Source organism: Hemiscyllium ocellatum, chromosome 12 (assembly GCF_020745735.1).
Source record: "Hemiscyllium ocellatum isolate sHemOce1 chromosome 12, sHemOce1.pat.X.cur, whole genome shotgun sequence".
Lineage (NCBI taxonomy): Eukaryota > Metazoa > Chordata > Chondrichthyes > Orectolobiformes > Hemiscylliidae > Hemiscyllium > Hemiscyllium ocellatum.
In genome coordinates, this window is record NC_083412.1 from 21,426,432 (window position 1) to 21,441,692 (window position 15,261).

A 15,261-nucleotide genomic window follows, 5' to 3' on the forward strand; every position below is an offset into this window, starting at 1 on the left:
GCTCTGGTATTACTTCCCTAAAATCCCGTCCTGCTTTAAAATGTCTTTTTTTAGACCCAAGGAAGTTTTTTTAAAAGTAGTTTAAAGAATCACTTACAATTGGATTAAATTCTATTTAAAAACAATTTATTTCAGGGCATAAGTATCAATTAAGATTATGTAAAATGTTTTATTTTTTCTGAAATTATTCTGTCATTTGACTAATCTGGAATGAGAGTCAATTTAGAATTGTAAGATCTATTGGTCATGAAAGTGAAAACAGTGCTTCCTCTGCAGAAAACATAGTCTGACTCAGTTTTAACAAGGTTCTTGGTGTGTCTATAACTTGGTTAAATGTTGGACCACTTTCCAAGCTGTGTTAACTTCCTGCAGAGAAAGTTAAATTGCTGTTTTTGTCACTGGAAGATGTGTGCTACAACTGATTTACACTTGAGCTGATGTGCACCTTCAAGAGGGAAGTTTTTTTTGTATTGTCATTATAAAGATGGTTGATTCTGGGGTGCAAATTGATAGAAAATGCTATTACTTCAATCCTTCTAAATGAAAATTTATTTTTGACGTGTATAAACATCTTTGATTAGCTGCATTGTTCATAAAGTCAGAGCTGGACAGCATGGAAACACCCTTCGGTCCAACTTGTCCGTGCTGACCAATTAACTAATGTTTCAAAAAATTAATTTGGATGGTTTCTTCTCAGTTGTACAGTAACTTCCATTTGAAAGTCAAGCAAGCAACCTCACATATTCTAGTCTCTTGGTGTTACAGCCAGAGCTAAAGATTGTAACTTGATTTAATTATACATGTTCACAGACACGCACTAAAATGGCCAAATGTTAGATTTATTTTAAACAAATACAAATGTTTAAAAATATAAAAATTATTTAGAACATATTAATATACATTTCAATGTCCTGCATAGTAAAAACAATGCCTAGTGGTTATAGGTTCCTTTTGTACCACTGACAATCTCGCTACATTGATATAACCAATGTTTGTTAATTACCTACTTCATTATATGAAACTTGAGTATAAAAATTAAAGAATGCGTTGAAGTGAGTAGTGATTATGTATGAAAACGATCTGTTCCTTTTGTTTTCCCCGGCCCCTCCCCCAGTCGTCATGTGCAATATCCCTGGTTTGTTAAAAAGAACGTTGCCTTTCAGTTATATAACAGTACTATACTCCCATTTGGAAACAGGGCGATAGAACCATTTTCTACAGCCCATTGGCAATAATTAATGTTGTATTTTATTATTATAAAACTACATGCTTAACACGACAGCGGCTTTGTGGTTAGCACTGCTGCCTCACAGCGCCTGAACTCAGCCTCGGGCGACTGTCTGCGTGGGATTCCTCCCACAATCACAAAGATGTGCAGGATAGGTGAAATTGGCCATGCTAAATTACCCCATAGTGTTCAAGGGTGGGTAGGTTAGATGCATTAGTCAGAGGTAAATGTAGAGTAACAGGGCTGGGGAATGGGTCTGGGTGTGGACTCATTAGCCGAAAGGCCTGTGTCCACACTGTATGGATTGTGAGATTCTACCAGATATCGACATTTATAATTGGTTCAGAATTTATTTGGTGACAAAAACCCGCCACAGAGATCTTAAACAGTCGACTCTGAATTGAGCATTTTGGATTTGAGTGTTCTTACGGTACTACTGAGGAAGCTGGCAGAGGGCGAAGTCTCAAAGTCCGAGTCCAGCCGGAGTGACTTGGACTTTCGTTTGATGGAATTCTTAAAAGTTTCTGAAGTGAAGTAATACACAATTGGGTCAAAACAACAGTTGGATACGGCAAAGCATAGCGTAATGGGGTACATTGCTTTAACTACGGTCACGACAGAGCAGTTTCCCACTGTTCCAGTCCTTACCAGTGAATACATCACCAGAGTTACATTGTAGGGTACGAAGCAGGTGATGAAAATGAGGAAATGGACCACAATCATGCGGAGAACTTTTTTCTTGTTTAACTTGCTTCGGGAAAGAGTAATGGGTTGTTTTAAAGTCTTAAGCACCATTGAGAAACAGAAGATGTTCAACAGCAGAGGAATAAAGAAGCCCACGATCTCAATGAATATGACAATCTTCGACAGAAAGTGTTTCCAAGCCTGGCTGGAGAAGTTCTCGAAGCAGGTCTTGGTTTGGTTGGCTGTATTGTTGGTGGTTCGCAAAAAGGTTGCAGGCACGCTTCCCGTGAGCACTGTCACCCACACGGCCACACACACAATGATGGCGTTTCTTTTCGTCCTCAGCATCCTTGATCGAAAAGGGTGAACGATAGCCAGGAAGCGATCCACGCTGATGCAGGTCAGGAAGAGGATGCTCCCATACATGTTGGTGAGAAACAGCGTTCCCGAAACCTTGCACAGCAAATCCCCAAAAGGCCAGTCTCTTGTCACATAATAAAAAATCCGAAAGGGCAGCGTGAAAACAAACAACAGGTCTGACACTGCCAGGTTGGTCATGTAGGTTATCGTTTCGTTTCGGAGTTGTAAGGAACACCTCAAGACGTACAGAGCCACACAATTTGACACGAGGCCAATTAGAAACACCAAACTGTACACACTGCTGTACAATGTATACTTGAAGGAGTCGTTCGGGTTACATGTAAAGTTTGGTTCTGCCATGCTGAGGACTGCTCCCGAGATAGCTATGCTTCCGTTTGGTTCACTGGTAGGACATTTCCCCTGGGTTAGAGTGACGGTGGAATTGCACCTTGTTACACAATGGTGTGAAATGGCTTCTTTCCTTTTATCTTTAAGGCGAACGTTGGTTTATTGTACAGAGTGAACATTGGGCTGTTCATTCAATATCGGTTTCGTTTGGCTACCGGTTAAAGCCATTTCCGACAAGTTAATCTGTTTTGCCAAAAGTCCGGATTTTAAACCTGTTTTTAAAAGAGCATTGATGTGACTGACCCCGCTTGTGCAACTCCACAGTAGGAATTCCGTTCTTGGGAATCTGACGTCTAGTTGTGTAGACAAAGCTAAATCCAGCCTTCCTAAGTCGTTTAATACGTACGGTAAGATCGTTGCTCAGTGTCTTGCAAGAATATTCGACTAAAGCTGGTGAGAATCGTATTCCACTTCCTGTAACAAGATTCTTAGCAATAAACTTGAAGCAGTCACACCTTTCTACTGCCAACAGTGCCCGCACGAAATAACTGAATTCAGATAATGTATCTCAACCTCGTGAACATTGTTCTTCCCTGGGTTTCCACCCAGCCAATGCTATTGGTTGAATCAGGCATGCAAATACATTATGTCATAGGGACATGATTAGAATTGGACGAAAACGAACAGGATCAACCCATTTTTCTTGGCTGCGCAATGTAGTGTGCGGACCGGATACCTTCAGGGCCAGCAAATACTTAACTGCACGGATCCCCAATCTGTTAACTATTTAAGTGCTGAATATTTTTATCTTAATAAAGTTTGATGTGGTTGTCTTAATTCGGATATAAGCAGCTTGCAGGTACTTGTACACCAGCTTTAAATTTGTTTAATGGTAGAAGGTGGGCGTTGCTGACTGGTCAGTATTTGTGACACTTGAGAAGGTGACCCTGAACTGTCTCCTTGACCTGCTGCATGTACTGTTGGTAGACTCGTAAGTCAGTTAGGAAAGGAATTCCAGAATTTTGATCATGACAGGGAAGAAACAGTGGTACATTTCCAAGTCAAGATGGTGAGTAGCTTGAAAGGGAACTTGCAGGTTGTGATGTTCCCACTTTGAGCGTATATAGAACAGTAAAGTATAGTACAACCTCTTCAGCCCTCGATGTTGCGACGACCTTTTATCCTATTCTAAGATCAAACTAACCTACATTACTGACATTTTATGATCATCCATTTGCCTATTCAAGAGTCGCTTAAATGTCCCTAATGTCTGACTCTACTACCACTGTTGGCAATGCATTCCATACATCCACTACTCTCTATCTGAAGCACTTGTCACTGACATCTCTCCTAAACGTTCCTCTAATCACCTTAAAAAAAAATCCTGGGAAAATGTCTCCAACTGTCCACTCTATCTATGCCTCTCATTGCCTTGTACACCTCTAACAAGTCACCTCTTGTCCTTCACTCCAATAAGAAAAGCCCTAGCTCTCTCGACCTTCATAAGATATGCCCTCCAGTTCAGACAGCATCCTGGTAAATCTCCTCTACACCCTCTCTAAAGCTTCCACATCCTTCCTATAATGAGGCAACTAGAACTGAACACAATAGTCCAAAGTGTAATCTAACCAGGGCTTTATAGAGCTGCAGCATAATCTTGCAGCTCTTAAACGCAATCCCCCTGTTAATGAGCACCAACACGCCATACACCACCTTAACAAACCTATCAACTTGGGTGTCAACTTTGAGAGATCCATGGACAGGGGACCCCAAGATCCGTCTGTTCCTCCATACTGCCAAGAATCCTACCTTTTAATCCTAAAATCTGCATTCAAATTTGACTTTTCAAAGCGAATAATTTCACACTTTTCCGGGTTTAACTCCATCTGCCACTTATTAGCCCAGCTCTGCATCCTGTTTACTGATTAGCAAGCTTAGATCTCATGGCATACAGGGAGCATGAGTCATTTGGATACAGAACTGGCTGAAAGGTAGAAGACAGAGGGTGGTGCTGGAGGGTTGTTTTTCAGACTGGAGGCCTGTGACCAGTGGACTGCCACAAGGATCGGTGCTGGGCCCTCTACTTTTTGTCATTTACATAAATGATTTAGATGTGAGCATAAGAGGCACAGTTAGTAAGTTTGCAGCTGACACCAAAATTGGAGGTGTAGTGGACAGCGCAGAGGGTTACCTCAGATTACAACAGGATCTGGACCAGATGGGCCAATGGGTTGAGAAGTGGCAGATGGAGTTTAATTCAGATAAATGCGAGGTGCTACATTTTGGGAAAGTAAATCTTAGCAGGACTTATACACTTAATGGTAACATCCTAGGGAGTGTTGCTGAACAAAGAGACCTTGGAGTGCAGGTTCATAGCTCCTTGAAAGTGGAGTCGCAGGTAGATAGGATAGTGAAGAAGGCATTTGGTATGCTTTCCTTTATTGGTCAGAGTATCGAGTACAGGAGTTGGGAGGTCATGTTGCGGCTGTACAGGACATTGGTTAGGCCACTGTTGGAATATTGCGTGCAATTCTGGTCACCTTCCTATTGGAAAGATGTTGTGAAACTTGAAAGGGTTCAGGAAAGATTTACAAGGATGTTGCCAGGGTTGGAGGATCTGAGCTACAGGGAGAGGCTGAACAGTCTGGGACTGTTTTCCCTGCAGCGTCGGAGGCTGAGGGGTGACCTTTATAGAGGTTTACAAAATTATGAGGGGCATGGATAGGATAAATAGACACAGTCTTTTCCCTGGGGTCGGGGAGTCTAGAACTAGAGGGCATAGGTTTAGGGTGAGAGGGGAAAGATATAAAAGAGACATAAGGGGCGACTTTTGCACGCAGAGGGTGTTAAGTGTATGGAATGAGCTGCCAGAGGATGTGGTGGAGGCTGGTACAATTGCAACATTTAAGAGGCATTTGGATGGGTATATGAATAGGAAGGGTTTGGAGGGATATGGGCCGGGCACTGGCAGGTGGGACTAGATTGGGTTGGGATATCAGGTCGGCCTGGATGGGTTGGACCGAAGGGTCTGTTTCCATGCTGTACATCTCTATGTCCCATTGCAACAGCCCTCCAAGCTATCCACAACTTCACCAATCTTGTCATCATCAAACGTACTAACTCACCTTTCCACTTCCTCATCCAAATCAATTATAAAAATCACAGAGCAGAGGTCCCAGAACAGATCCCTGTGGGACACCACTGGTCACCAAACCCCAGGCTGTCATCTACTACCATTCTGTCTTCTGTGGGCCAGCCAGATTTCCCTGTATCCCATGCCTCCTTCCTTACTTTCTGAATGAGCCGAGCATGAGGAACCTTATCAAACACCTTGCTAAACTCTGTGCACACCAAATCCATTGCTGTTATCTTCATCAGTGTTTTGTCACATCCTCAAAGAATTCAATAAGGCTTGTGAGGCATGACCTGTTCCTCTCAAAGCTATGCTAATTGTCTGTAATCAAGCTATGCTTTTCCAAAAAATCATAAATCCTGTCTCTCCAATAATTTGCCCACTACCGATGTAAGACTGGTCTGTAATTCCCAGGGTTATCCCTATTCCCTTTGTTGAACAGGGAATAACATTTGCCATTCTCCAATCATCTGGTACTACTCCAGTGGACAATGTGAGTGAAAAGTTCATCGCCAAAGGTGAAGCAATCTCTTCCCTTGCTTCCTGTAGTAACCTAGGATATATCTTGGCTAGCCTAGGAGACTTAACTATCCTTTATTTTTCAAAATTTCCAGCACATCCTCCTCCTTAACATCAATCTGTTGTAGCGTATCAGCCTGTTTCACATTGTCCTTACAAACGACAAGGTCCCTCTCATTAGTAAATACTGAAGCAAAGTATTCATTAGGGACCTCCCCTACCACTTACAACTCCAGGCACAATACTATTGCTATTGAGGGGTCTACAGAAAAGTTCCAATCAAGTAACTGCTCCTTTGCTGAATCTGACTTCCACCCATACTGATTCAGTAGACAAACCCTCCTCTATGACCTCCCTCTCTGCAGCTGTGATACTATCCCTGATCAGTAACACCAGTCTCCCACCTCTTTTACCTCCCTCTATTCCTCTTGAAACATCTAAACCCCAGCACATCCAACAACCATTCCTGTTCCCATGATATCTAAGTATCCATAATGGCTACAACATCGTAGCTGCAAGTATTGATCCATGCTTAAGTTCCTGGCACTTTCTTGTGTTAAAATACACACTTCAACCCATCACAGTGATGCAATTTTGCCATATCACCTGTCTATCCTTCCTCACAGACTGTCTGTACACTGTAGTTGCCTATTCACCAGCAACTCCATCCTGGGATCCATTGCTGCTGTTCCCATTCCCCTGTCAAGCTAGTTTAAACCCTCCCAAAGAGCTCTAGCAAACCTCCCACCCAGGATATTGGTATCCCTCCAGTTCCCCACCTTCCCGAGAAGGTATCTCAATGATCCACATATCTGAAGCCCTCCCTCCTACATCAGCGGTGCAGCGACATGTTCATCTGCACTCTCTCTGTTACTAGTCTGTGGCACCAGTAGCAATCCTGAGATTACTACTCTGCTTGTGCTGCCTTTTAGCTTCCAAACTAACTCCCTGTATTCATTTTTGAGGTCCGCATCCCTTTTCCTAGCAATGTCATTGGTACAGATGTGTACCAAGACTTCTGGCTGCTCATCCTTCCTCTTAAGAATCCTGTAGACCTGATCTGAGGCATCCCTGACCCTGGCATCTGGGAAGCAACATACCATCCAGGAGTTTCGTTCATGACCACAGAATCCCCTGTCTATTCCATTGTGAAACTTCGATCACTATTGTTCTCCCGTTCTCCCCACCCACCTCTCCAACCCAAAACCTTCCCTTCTGAGCCATAGAGCTAAGTTCAATGCCAGAGACCTGGCCGCGGTGGTTTTCCCTTTGTAGGTCATTCCCCCTCCCCAACAGTACCCAAAGCGGTATACTTATTATTAAAGGGAACAGCCACAGGGGATACCTGCACTGACTGCATATTCAGTTTCCCTCTCCTGATGGTCACCCAGCTACCTTTATTCTGTTAGTTAGGTGTGACTACCTTCCTCTAAACCCCTCTCTATCACCCCCTCAGCCTTCCAAATAATCCAAAGTTCATCCAGCTCCAGTTCCCTAAAACGGTCTGTGAGGAGCTGCAGTTAGGTGCACTTTCAGGTGAAGTCAACAGGGACACCTTATGTCCCACATCCTCCAAGAGGAGCATACAACTGCTATAACTTCCGTCCCCTTTGATTTAAATTTCCAAAAGTGATTTTAAAAAATTGCAGCTTTTTGATCTTCTAGATGGAAGAAGTGGGAGGTTTGGAAGGTGCTGTCTAAGGATCTTTGGCAAATGTCTGCAGTGCATCCATAAGCCATGGATACTTATGCTGCTACTGAGCATCAGTGGTGGAGGGATGTGGTGCCAGTCAAGTGGGCTGCTTTGTCCTGGATGGTGTTAAGCTTCCTGAATGTTGTTGGAGCTGCACTCATCTATGCAAATGTAGTATTTTCTGTCACATTGCTGACCTGTGCCTTGGAGATGGTGAGCAGGCATAGGGGAGCCAGGAGATCAGTTACTCACCACTGTACTCCTGGCCTCTGACCTGCTGTTGTAGTCACTGTTTTTGTAGCGAATCCGATTGCCTTCCTGGCCAGTGGTAACTCCAGCATGTTGATAGTGCGAGATTCAGTGTAGGTGACACCATTGAATGTCAACGGATGCTTTTTAAGATTGTCTCTTTATTGAAGATGGTCATTGCCTGGCATTTGTGTGGCATGAATGTTACTTGAAATTTGTCAGTCCAAGTCTAGATATTGAAAATGTGTTGTTAGAAAAGCACAACAGGACAGGCAGCATCCAAGGAGCAGGAGAATCGACGTTTCGGGCATGAGCCCTTCTTCAGAAACATTGATTCTCCTGCTCCTTGGATGCTGCCTGACCTGCTGCACTTTTCCAGCAACACATTTTCAGCTTTGATCTCCAGCATCTGAAGTCCTCACTTTCTCCTCCAAACCTAGATACTGCCCAGGTCGTCTTGCAGTTCAACACTGAATGCTTCAGTATCTGAACAGTCTCAAATGATACTGAACATTGTGCAATCCCACTTCTGACCTTTATGATGGAGGGAACGTCATTGATGATGGTTGGGTCTAGGACACGACCCTGAGGAACTCATGCAAAGATGTTCTGAAACGAAGATGACTAACCTTCAGTAAACATAACTATTTTCCTTTGTGCCAGGTATGACTCCCACCAGTAGACAGTTTGCCCCTGATATCCATTGATTCCGATTTTGCTATGGCTCCTTGATGCCACACTTGATCAAATATGGTCTTGATGTCAAGGACTGTAATTCTCACCTCCGCTCTTGTTAACATGCGAACTACGGCTCTAAGGAGGTCAGAAGCTGAGCGGCCCTGGTTGAACCTAAACTGCACTTCATAGAGCAGCATATTGCTCAGTACTGTTAATGACACTTTCCATTGCTTTATTGATGATCAAGAGCAGAGTGATGGGGTAGTAATTAGCCAAGTTAGATTTGCCCAGTTCTTTAATGTACAAGACATAACCGAGCAATTTCCCACATTAGATACCTGTGTTGCAGCAGTGCTAGAACAGCTTGGCGAGGGGAGCAGTGAGTTCTGAAGCACAATTCTTCACTACTTTGTCAGGGCTCAAAGCCTTTGCAGTATCCAGTGCCTTGATGTCATGTGGAATAAATTGAACTAGCTGAAGACCGACATCCATAATGCTGGGAAGAACTGAAGGAGGCTGAGATGGATCTTTCACTCGGCACTTCTGGCTGAAGGTTTTTGCAATGCTTCAGCCTTATCTTTTGCAATGATATCTTGGGCTGTTCTACCATTAAAGATGGGGATATTTGTGGAGGCGCTGCCTCCAGTGATTTGTTTAATTATCCATCATCACTCACGGTTGGATGGGGGGGACTACCAAGCTTTGATCTGATCTGTTGGTTGAGGGATTACTTAACTCTGTTGTCATTTTGCTGCTTATCCTGTTTGGCATGCAAGTAGTCCTGCTTGATAACTCCACCAGGTTGACACTTCATTTTGAGGTATGCCTGATATTACTTCTGACATGCCCTCCTGCATTCTCCATTGAAGCAGGATTGATTGCCTGGCTTGATAGAAATGGTTGAGCAGGAATATGCTGGGCTGAGAGTACATTTTGGAGTACAATTTTGCTGCTGTTGATGACCCAAAGCTCCTCATGGATCACCAGTTATGAGTTGCTAGATCTGTTTGAAATCAGTTCCATTTAGTGTCACAAGTATGATGGAGAGTCTTCTCAATGTGAAGGCAGGACTTCGTCTCCACAAGGACTGCATGATGGTCACTTACATGGATAGATGCACCTGCAGCTGGCAGATTGGTAAGCATGAGGCCAAGTATGTCTTTCCCTCTTGTTGTCTCCTTCACCATCTGCTGTGGACCTCGTATAGCAATTATGTATTTTAGGTCCCAACCAGTTCAATCAGTAGTGCTGCTGCTGAGCCATTCTTGGTGGTGGACTTGAAATCTTCTACCTAGAGTACATTTTGTGCCCTTGCCAGCCTAAGTATTTCCTTCAAGTATTGTTCAACATGGAAGAATATTGATTCATCAGCTGTGAGATGACAGTATATAGTGTCCAGCAGGAGCTTTCCATGTCCATTGTTAACCTGATAGCATTTGACTTTGAGGTTCGGAGTCTACAGTAAATAACTCCTTCCCGAATGTATATCTTTGTGCCACCACCTGTGCAGGATCTGTGCTGTCAGTGGGATAAGATACATCTGGAACTTTGATGGAGTTGGCTGGGAAATTTAAAGAATGACTCTGAGAGTATGACTATGTCAGGATGTTGCTAGACTTGTCTTTGAGACAATTCTCCCAATTTTGGCACTAGCCCCCAGATGTTAGTAAGGAGGACTTTGCAGTGTCAACAGGGCTTTTTTTGACATTGTTGTTTCCAGTGCTTAGGTCCCTGCCACATGTTTCATTTCCTTGTTGAGACTTCAGAGCAGTTGTTAGAACTGAATGGCTTGCTAGGCCATTTCATAGGATATTCGAGAGTCAAGTCACATTGCTGTGGCTCTAGAGTCACATGTGGGCCCGACCAGGTGAGGCTGGTAGATTCATTCCCTGAAGGAATCAGTGAACCAAATGTGTTTTTCGGACAATCGACAGTGGTTTTGTTGGACAGTAAATTCTCAATTCCAGATTTTTAAAAATTGAGTTTGAATCCCGCAAGATGCCATGGTGGGATTCAAATCCAAGACCCCAGAACATTGGCTGAGTCTCTGAATTCATAGTTTAATGCTATACCACTAGACCATCGCTGCAAACAGTACTCCAGCTGTGGCCTAACCAAAGTTCTGTCCAGCTCCATCATAACCTCCCTGCTGTTATAATCTGTGCCCTAACTGATAAAGGATAGTGCCTTCTGTGCCCATATCTTTAAAGATTTGTGGGCAAGCACCCCAAGATCCTTCTGTTCCTCTGAGCTTCCTAGTGCCCTTAGTGTCCTTGAGTACTTCCATTCCCATCTCATCCCATGAAAGCAATATTATTCTCAAAACCTTGAACACCCTTATCCTGTTTCGTATTTTCACTGTGATTGTGAAATGCATAAATTTATTCTGTGCAGAATGAATTTCCTTTTCTTTTCATTTAACTGATGCAATGATATGCCTAACTTGAGTTTTAATATATGAGCAAAAGCAAAATGGCAGACCTTGTCACTCATGGAAATTCATAGAGAAGAAAGACTCCTATGTATATGACCAGCAGATGCATAGAATCGTAGAGATGTACAGCATGGAAACAGATCCTTTGGTCCAACCCGTACATGCCAACCTGATATCCCAACCCAATCTAGTCCCACCTGTCAGGACCCGACCCATATCCCTCCAAACCCTTCCTATTCATATACTCATCCAAATGCCTCTTAAATGTTGCAATTGTACCAGCCTCCACCACATCCTCTGGCAGCTCATTCCATACATGTACCACCCTCGGCATCAAAAAGTTGCTCCTTGGGTCTCTTTTCTATCTTTCCCCTCTCACCCTAAACCTATGCCTTCTAGTTCTGGACTCCCCGACCCCTGGGAAAATTCTTTGTCTATTTATCCTATCCATGCCCCTCATAATTTTGTAAACCTCTATAAGGTCACCCCTCAGCCTCTGACGTTGCAGGGAAATCAGCCCCAGTTTGTTCAACCTCTCCCTACAGCTCAAACCCTCCAACCCTGGCAACATCCTTGTAAGTCTTTTCTGAACCCTTTCAAGTTTCACTACATCTTTCCGATAGGAAGGAGACCAAAATTGCATGCTATATTCCAACAGTGGTCTAACCAATGTCTTGTACAGCTGCAACAAGACCTCCCAGCTTCTGTACTCAGTACTCTGACCAATAAAGGAAAGCATTCCAAATGCCTCGATCACTATCCTATCTACCTGCGACTCCACTTTCGAGGAGCTATGAACCTGCACTCTAAGGTCTGCTTCTTCAGCAACACTCCTTAGGATCTTAGCATTAAGTGTAGAAGTCCTGCTAAGATTTGCTTTCCCAAAATGCAGCACCTCGCATTTATCTAAATTAAACTCCATCTGCCACTTCTCAGCCCATTGGCCCATCTGATCAAGATCCCGCTGTAATCTGAGGTAACTTTCTTCTCTGTCTACTACACCTCCAATTTTGGTGTCATCAGCAAACTTATTAATTATACCTCTTATGCTCACATCCAAATCATGTACATAAATGATGAAAAGTAGTGGACCCAGCACTGATCCTTGTGGCACTCCAGTACATTGGGGTGTAGATTTTCAGGCCCTGGGGATTGATCAGCTTTCAATTGCCTCAATTACCCCTTCATCATTTCCCTACTAACATTGATTTCCTTCAGTTTCTCTTTGTCACTAGACTCTGTTCCCCAACATTTTTGAGGTATTATTTGTGTACTACTTTGTGAATGTTGAACCAAAATATGTGTTTATTGGTCTGCCATCTCCTTACTCCTTGTAACCTACCCTGTTTCTGGCCAAAAAGGACCTATGTTTGTCTTTAAAAATCTAAACTGCTCCCAGTCCTCTTCAGGATAGTAAACAAGTAAGGGGCTGGAAGAACACCAATGAGCCAGGCAGCTTCAGGAGGTGGAGAAGTCAGCATTTCAGGTATGAACCCTTCTTCAGTCCTGAAGAAGTTTTAGTACTCTGGACATTTATTTCTCCACCAGCTGATGCTGCTTGGCTTGCTGTGTTCTTCCAGCCCTCTGTTTGCCTACTTTGGATTCTGCAGTTGATTTTTGTTTCTAACCTCCTCTGGATCACTTCTTCATTTTGATTTGGCAAACTACATTTAATTGAAGTGTGATATAACTATCTACTAAAAATAATTAAACATATTTCTTACAACTGACTGAGATGACGTAGGAGGAAAGCTGATTTCACCCTTCGTTATCTGATTGCAGCGTGAAACCAAGCTAAATTATTAAAGAAAATACATTTTGTTCGAAACACTCCAATCAATTACTTCAGACTTGAAACTGTCTCTAACGTAAACTGTTTATTAATAAGTTGCCCATATCCACTACATTGTATCCTGAGCTCAGTGAAGCTTTGGTTGTCAGTCAGTTTTGTTCTTTGTCTAGTCAATGTCTATTTTCTATGTTCAATCTTTTTATGCACTGTACATTTTACCATAATTATTACTTTGTGGACATTTGGTTTCCCCCTCCAACAACTGCATTTTGATACTGTTTTGAGTTTTGCTGCTTGAGGAAACATGCTCTGCACAAAATAGTGATCATGTTGCCATTGGAGTCAACAAAAGCTCCACTTCAAAATAACTCATTAACTGGGAAGCACTTTGGGGTACCCTAAGAAAATGAAGATGTAGCATAGATTTATATTCTTGTCATCAGGTACTGCTGCAAAATATGTACTTAAGTATAGGAAGTTAGACATTGGAATACATCCTGGTTAAAAATTGGTTTGTTCATTCTTGGTTTCATTTATTAATGCAATGGGACTTTAAGCTTCCTTGTGAGCTTATTCAGAGTTGACATTGCATCATATAATATGTGCCTAAAACTGGTCTGGTTTGGCCTGATGATCAGTTTTTCTTATCTGCAGTATCTGTTTATAAACATGTCTGTACTGAAATTGTGTAAGCAGTCCTACATATGGTAAGAAAATTCCAGACGTACAACATTGTCCTTTTAGCCTTCACACATTATAGTGGGAGAGCAAGGCCCTGATTACCAACCCTAAACTCCCTCCACTGCCTATTCACTCAGCCACTGTAACAGCCACTTCCATTTTACTCAAATTGATCGTGCAGCACCAGCAAAGATTTTGTTTGGCTAAATGTTCTTTTTACTCTTAAGATTCGAAAACGTTTGCATGTCTTAGCTGGATTTATATTGTCAAACATCCCATGGCATTATGACCAGGTCTTGAATCCTCTTGGACAGCTGTTGACTAATGAATCATAGCACCCACTTTTTTATTGGCCTTATACTTGGATTCCAGTTGTCAGCTCTGAGGTGCAAACCAATAAAAAGAATGTTACATTTTCATTTGTCCAAGTCCAAGTTGCATTAAATTTATTTGGAGGTTTCTTGCCTCGAGGCTGAGCAAATTCTATCTTGTTGGCCCCATGGCATCTCTCGTGTCCAATTTTCACCCCATGTTGCCCCTTAGCAGATATCCGCAGTTCACCAGCATCCTTTGCACCTGCCCTATCCCTAAAAATCTGTATGTTGTACACCCAGACAACCAATTAGAATCCCTACAGTGTGGAAACAGGCCCTTTGGCCCAGCAAGTCCACATCCAACCCTCTGAAGATTAACCCACCCTAACCCATTCCCCTTTTAGTCTACATTTCCCCCTAACTATGCACCTAAGCTACACATCCCTGAACACTATGGGCAATTTAGCATGACCAAACACCTAACCTTCACATCTTTGGACTGTGGGAGGAAACTACAGGACCCAGAGGAAACCCTCACAGACACAGGGAGAATGTACAAACTCCACACAGTCCATCGCCTGATGCTGGAATTGAGCCTATGTCCCTGATACTGTGAGGCAGCAGTGCTAACCATTGAACCATCGTGCCGCCCTTTCTTAAATTGCAGGAAAAAATAATCCACAGGTTCATGCTCTATGCTCTCACTATTACCTCTTTTTCTGCTTCACATCTTCCCTATTTCCCCTCATCCACTCCAGTCCCCAACAGCTCTAATCTTGCATGCTCACTTACACGGAATATCTCCCCACATGTATCCACAACAACACACCTTGATGTTCTGTAATACCTGCTTGTCTTTTATTCCATGAGATTTCACCCATTATGAGGTGAAGATCCTGACTCTAATTACCCCAAATATGGCCTGGACTGAGATGGGAAACTGCCCTTGACTTACTATGCTGGGGACTCCAGACAAAGGCCTCCTGACAACTATGACAAGCATCCTGATTTTGAGTCTGCACCAAATGACAAGACCAGACAACAGTAATATGAGCATGGTGTCTCTGGCTGAGGGGAAAAGCACAAGATGGCCAGGCAATCAATACAAGACTAGGATGTTTGGAGTATCGAAATTGCCCATAGTGTTC

General features: G+C 43.0%; 2 protein-coding genes across 3 annotated transcripts in view; one reads left to right on the plus strand and one right to left on the minus strand.

Annotated features, from left to right (window-relative positions):
• The window catches only part of rb1 (retinoblastoma 1), a 199,226-nt gene that overhangs the window by 132,640 nt on the left and 51,325 nt on the right, over nucleotides 1-15,261 (plus strand). The window lies entirely within an intron of this gene.
• LOC132820964 (lysophosphatidic acid receptor 6-like) lies at nucleotides 819-3,206 on the minus strand. Its single transcript, XM_060833368.1, has one exon. It carries the CDS (start codon nucleotides 2,630-2,632, stop codon nucleotides 1,610-1,612), a length of 1,023 nt encoding a protein of 340 aa, XP_060689351.1. The 5' UTR covers nucleotides 2,633-3,206; the 3' UTR covers nucleotides 819-1,609.

Bases quoted from the DNA above. Each gene is read 5' to 3' on its own strand.
- LOC132820964 (XM_060833368.1), bottom strand. From the start codon at position 2,632: ATGGCAGAACCAAACTTTACATGTAACCCGAACGACTCCTTCAAGTAT.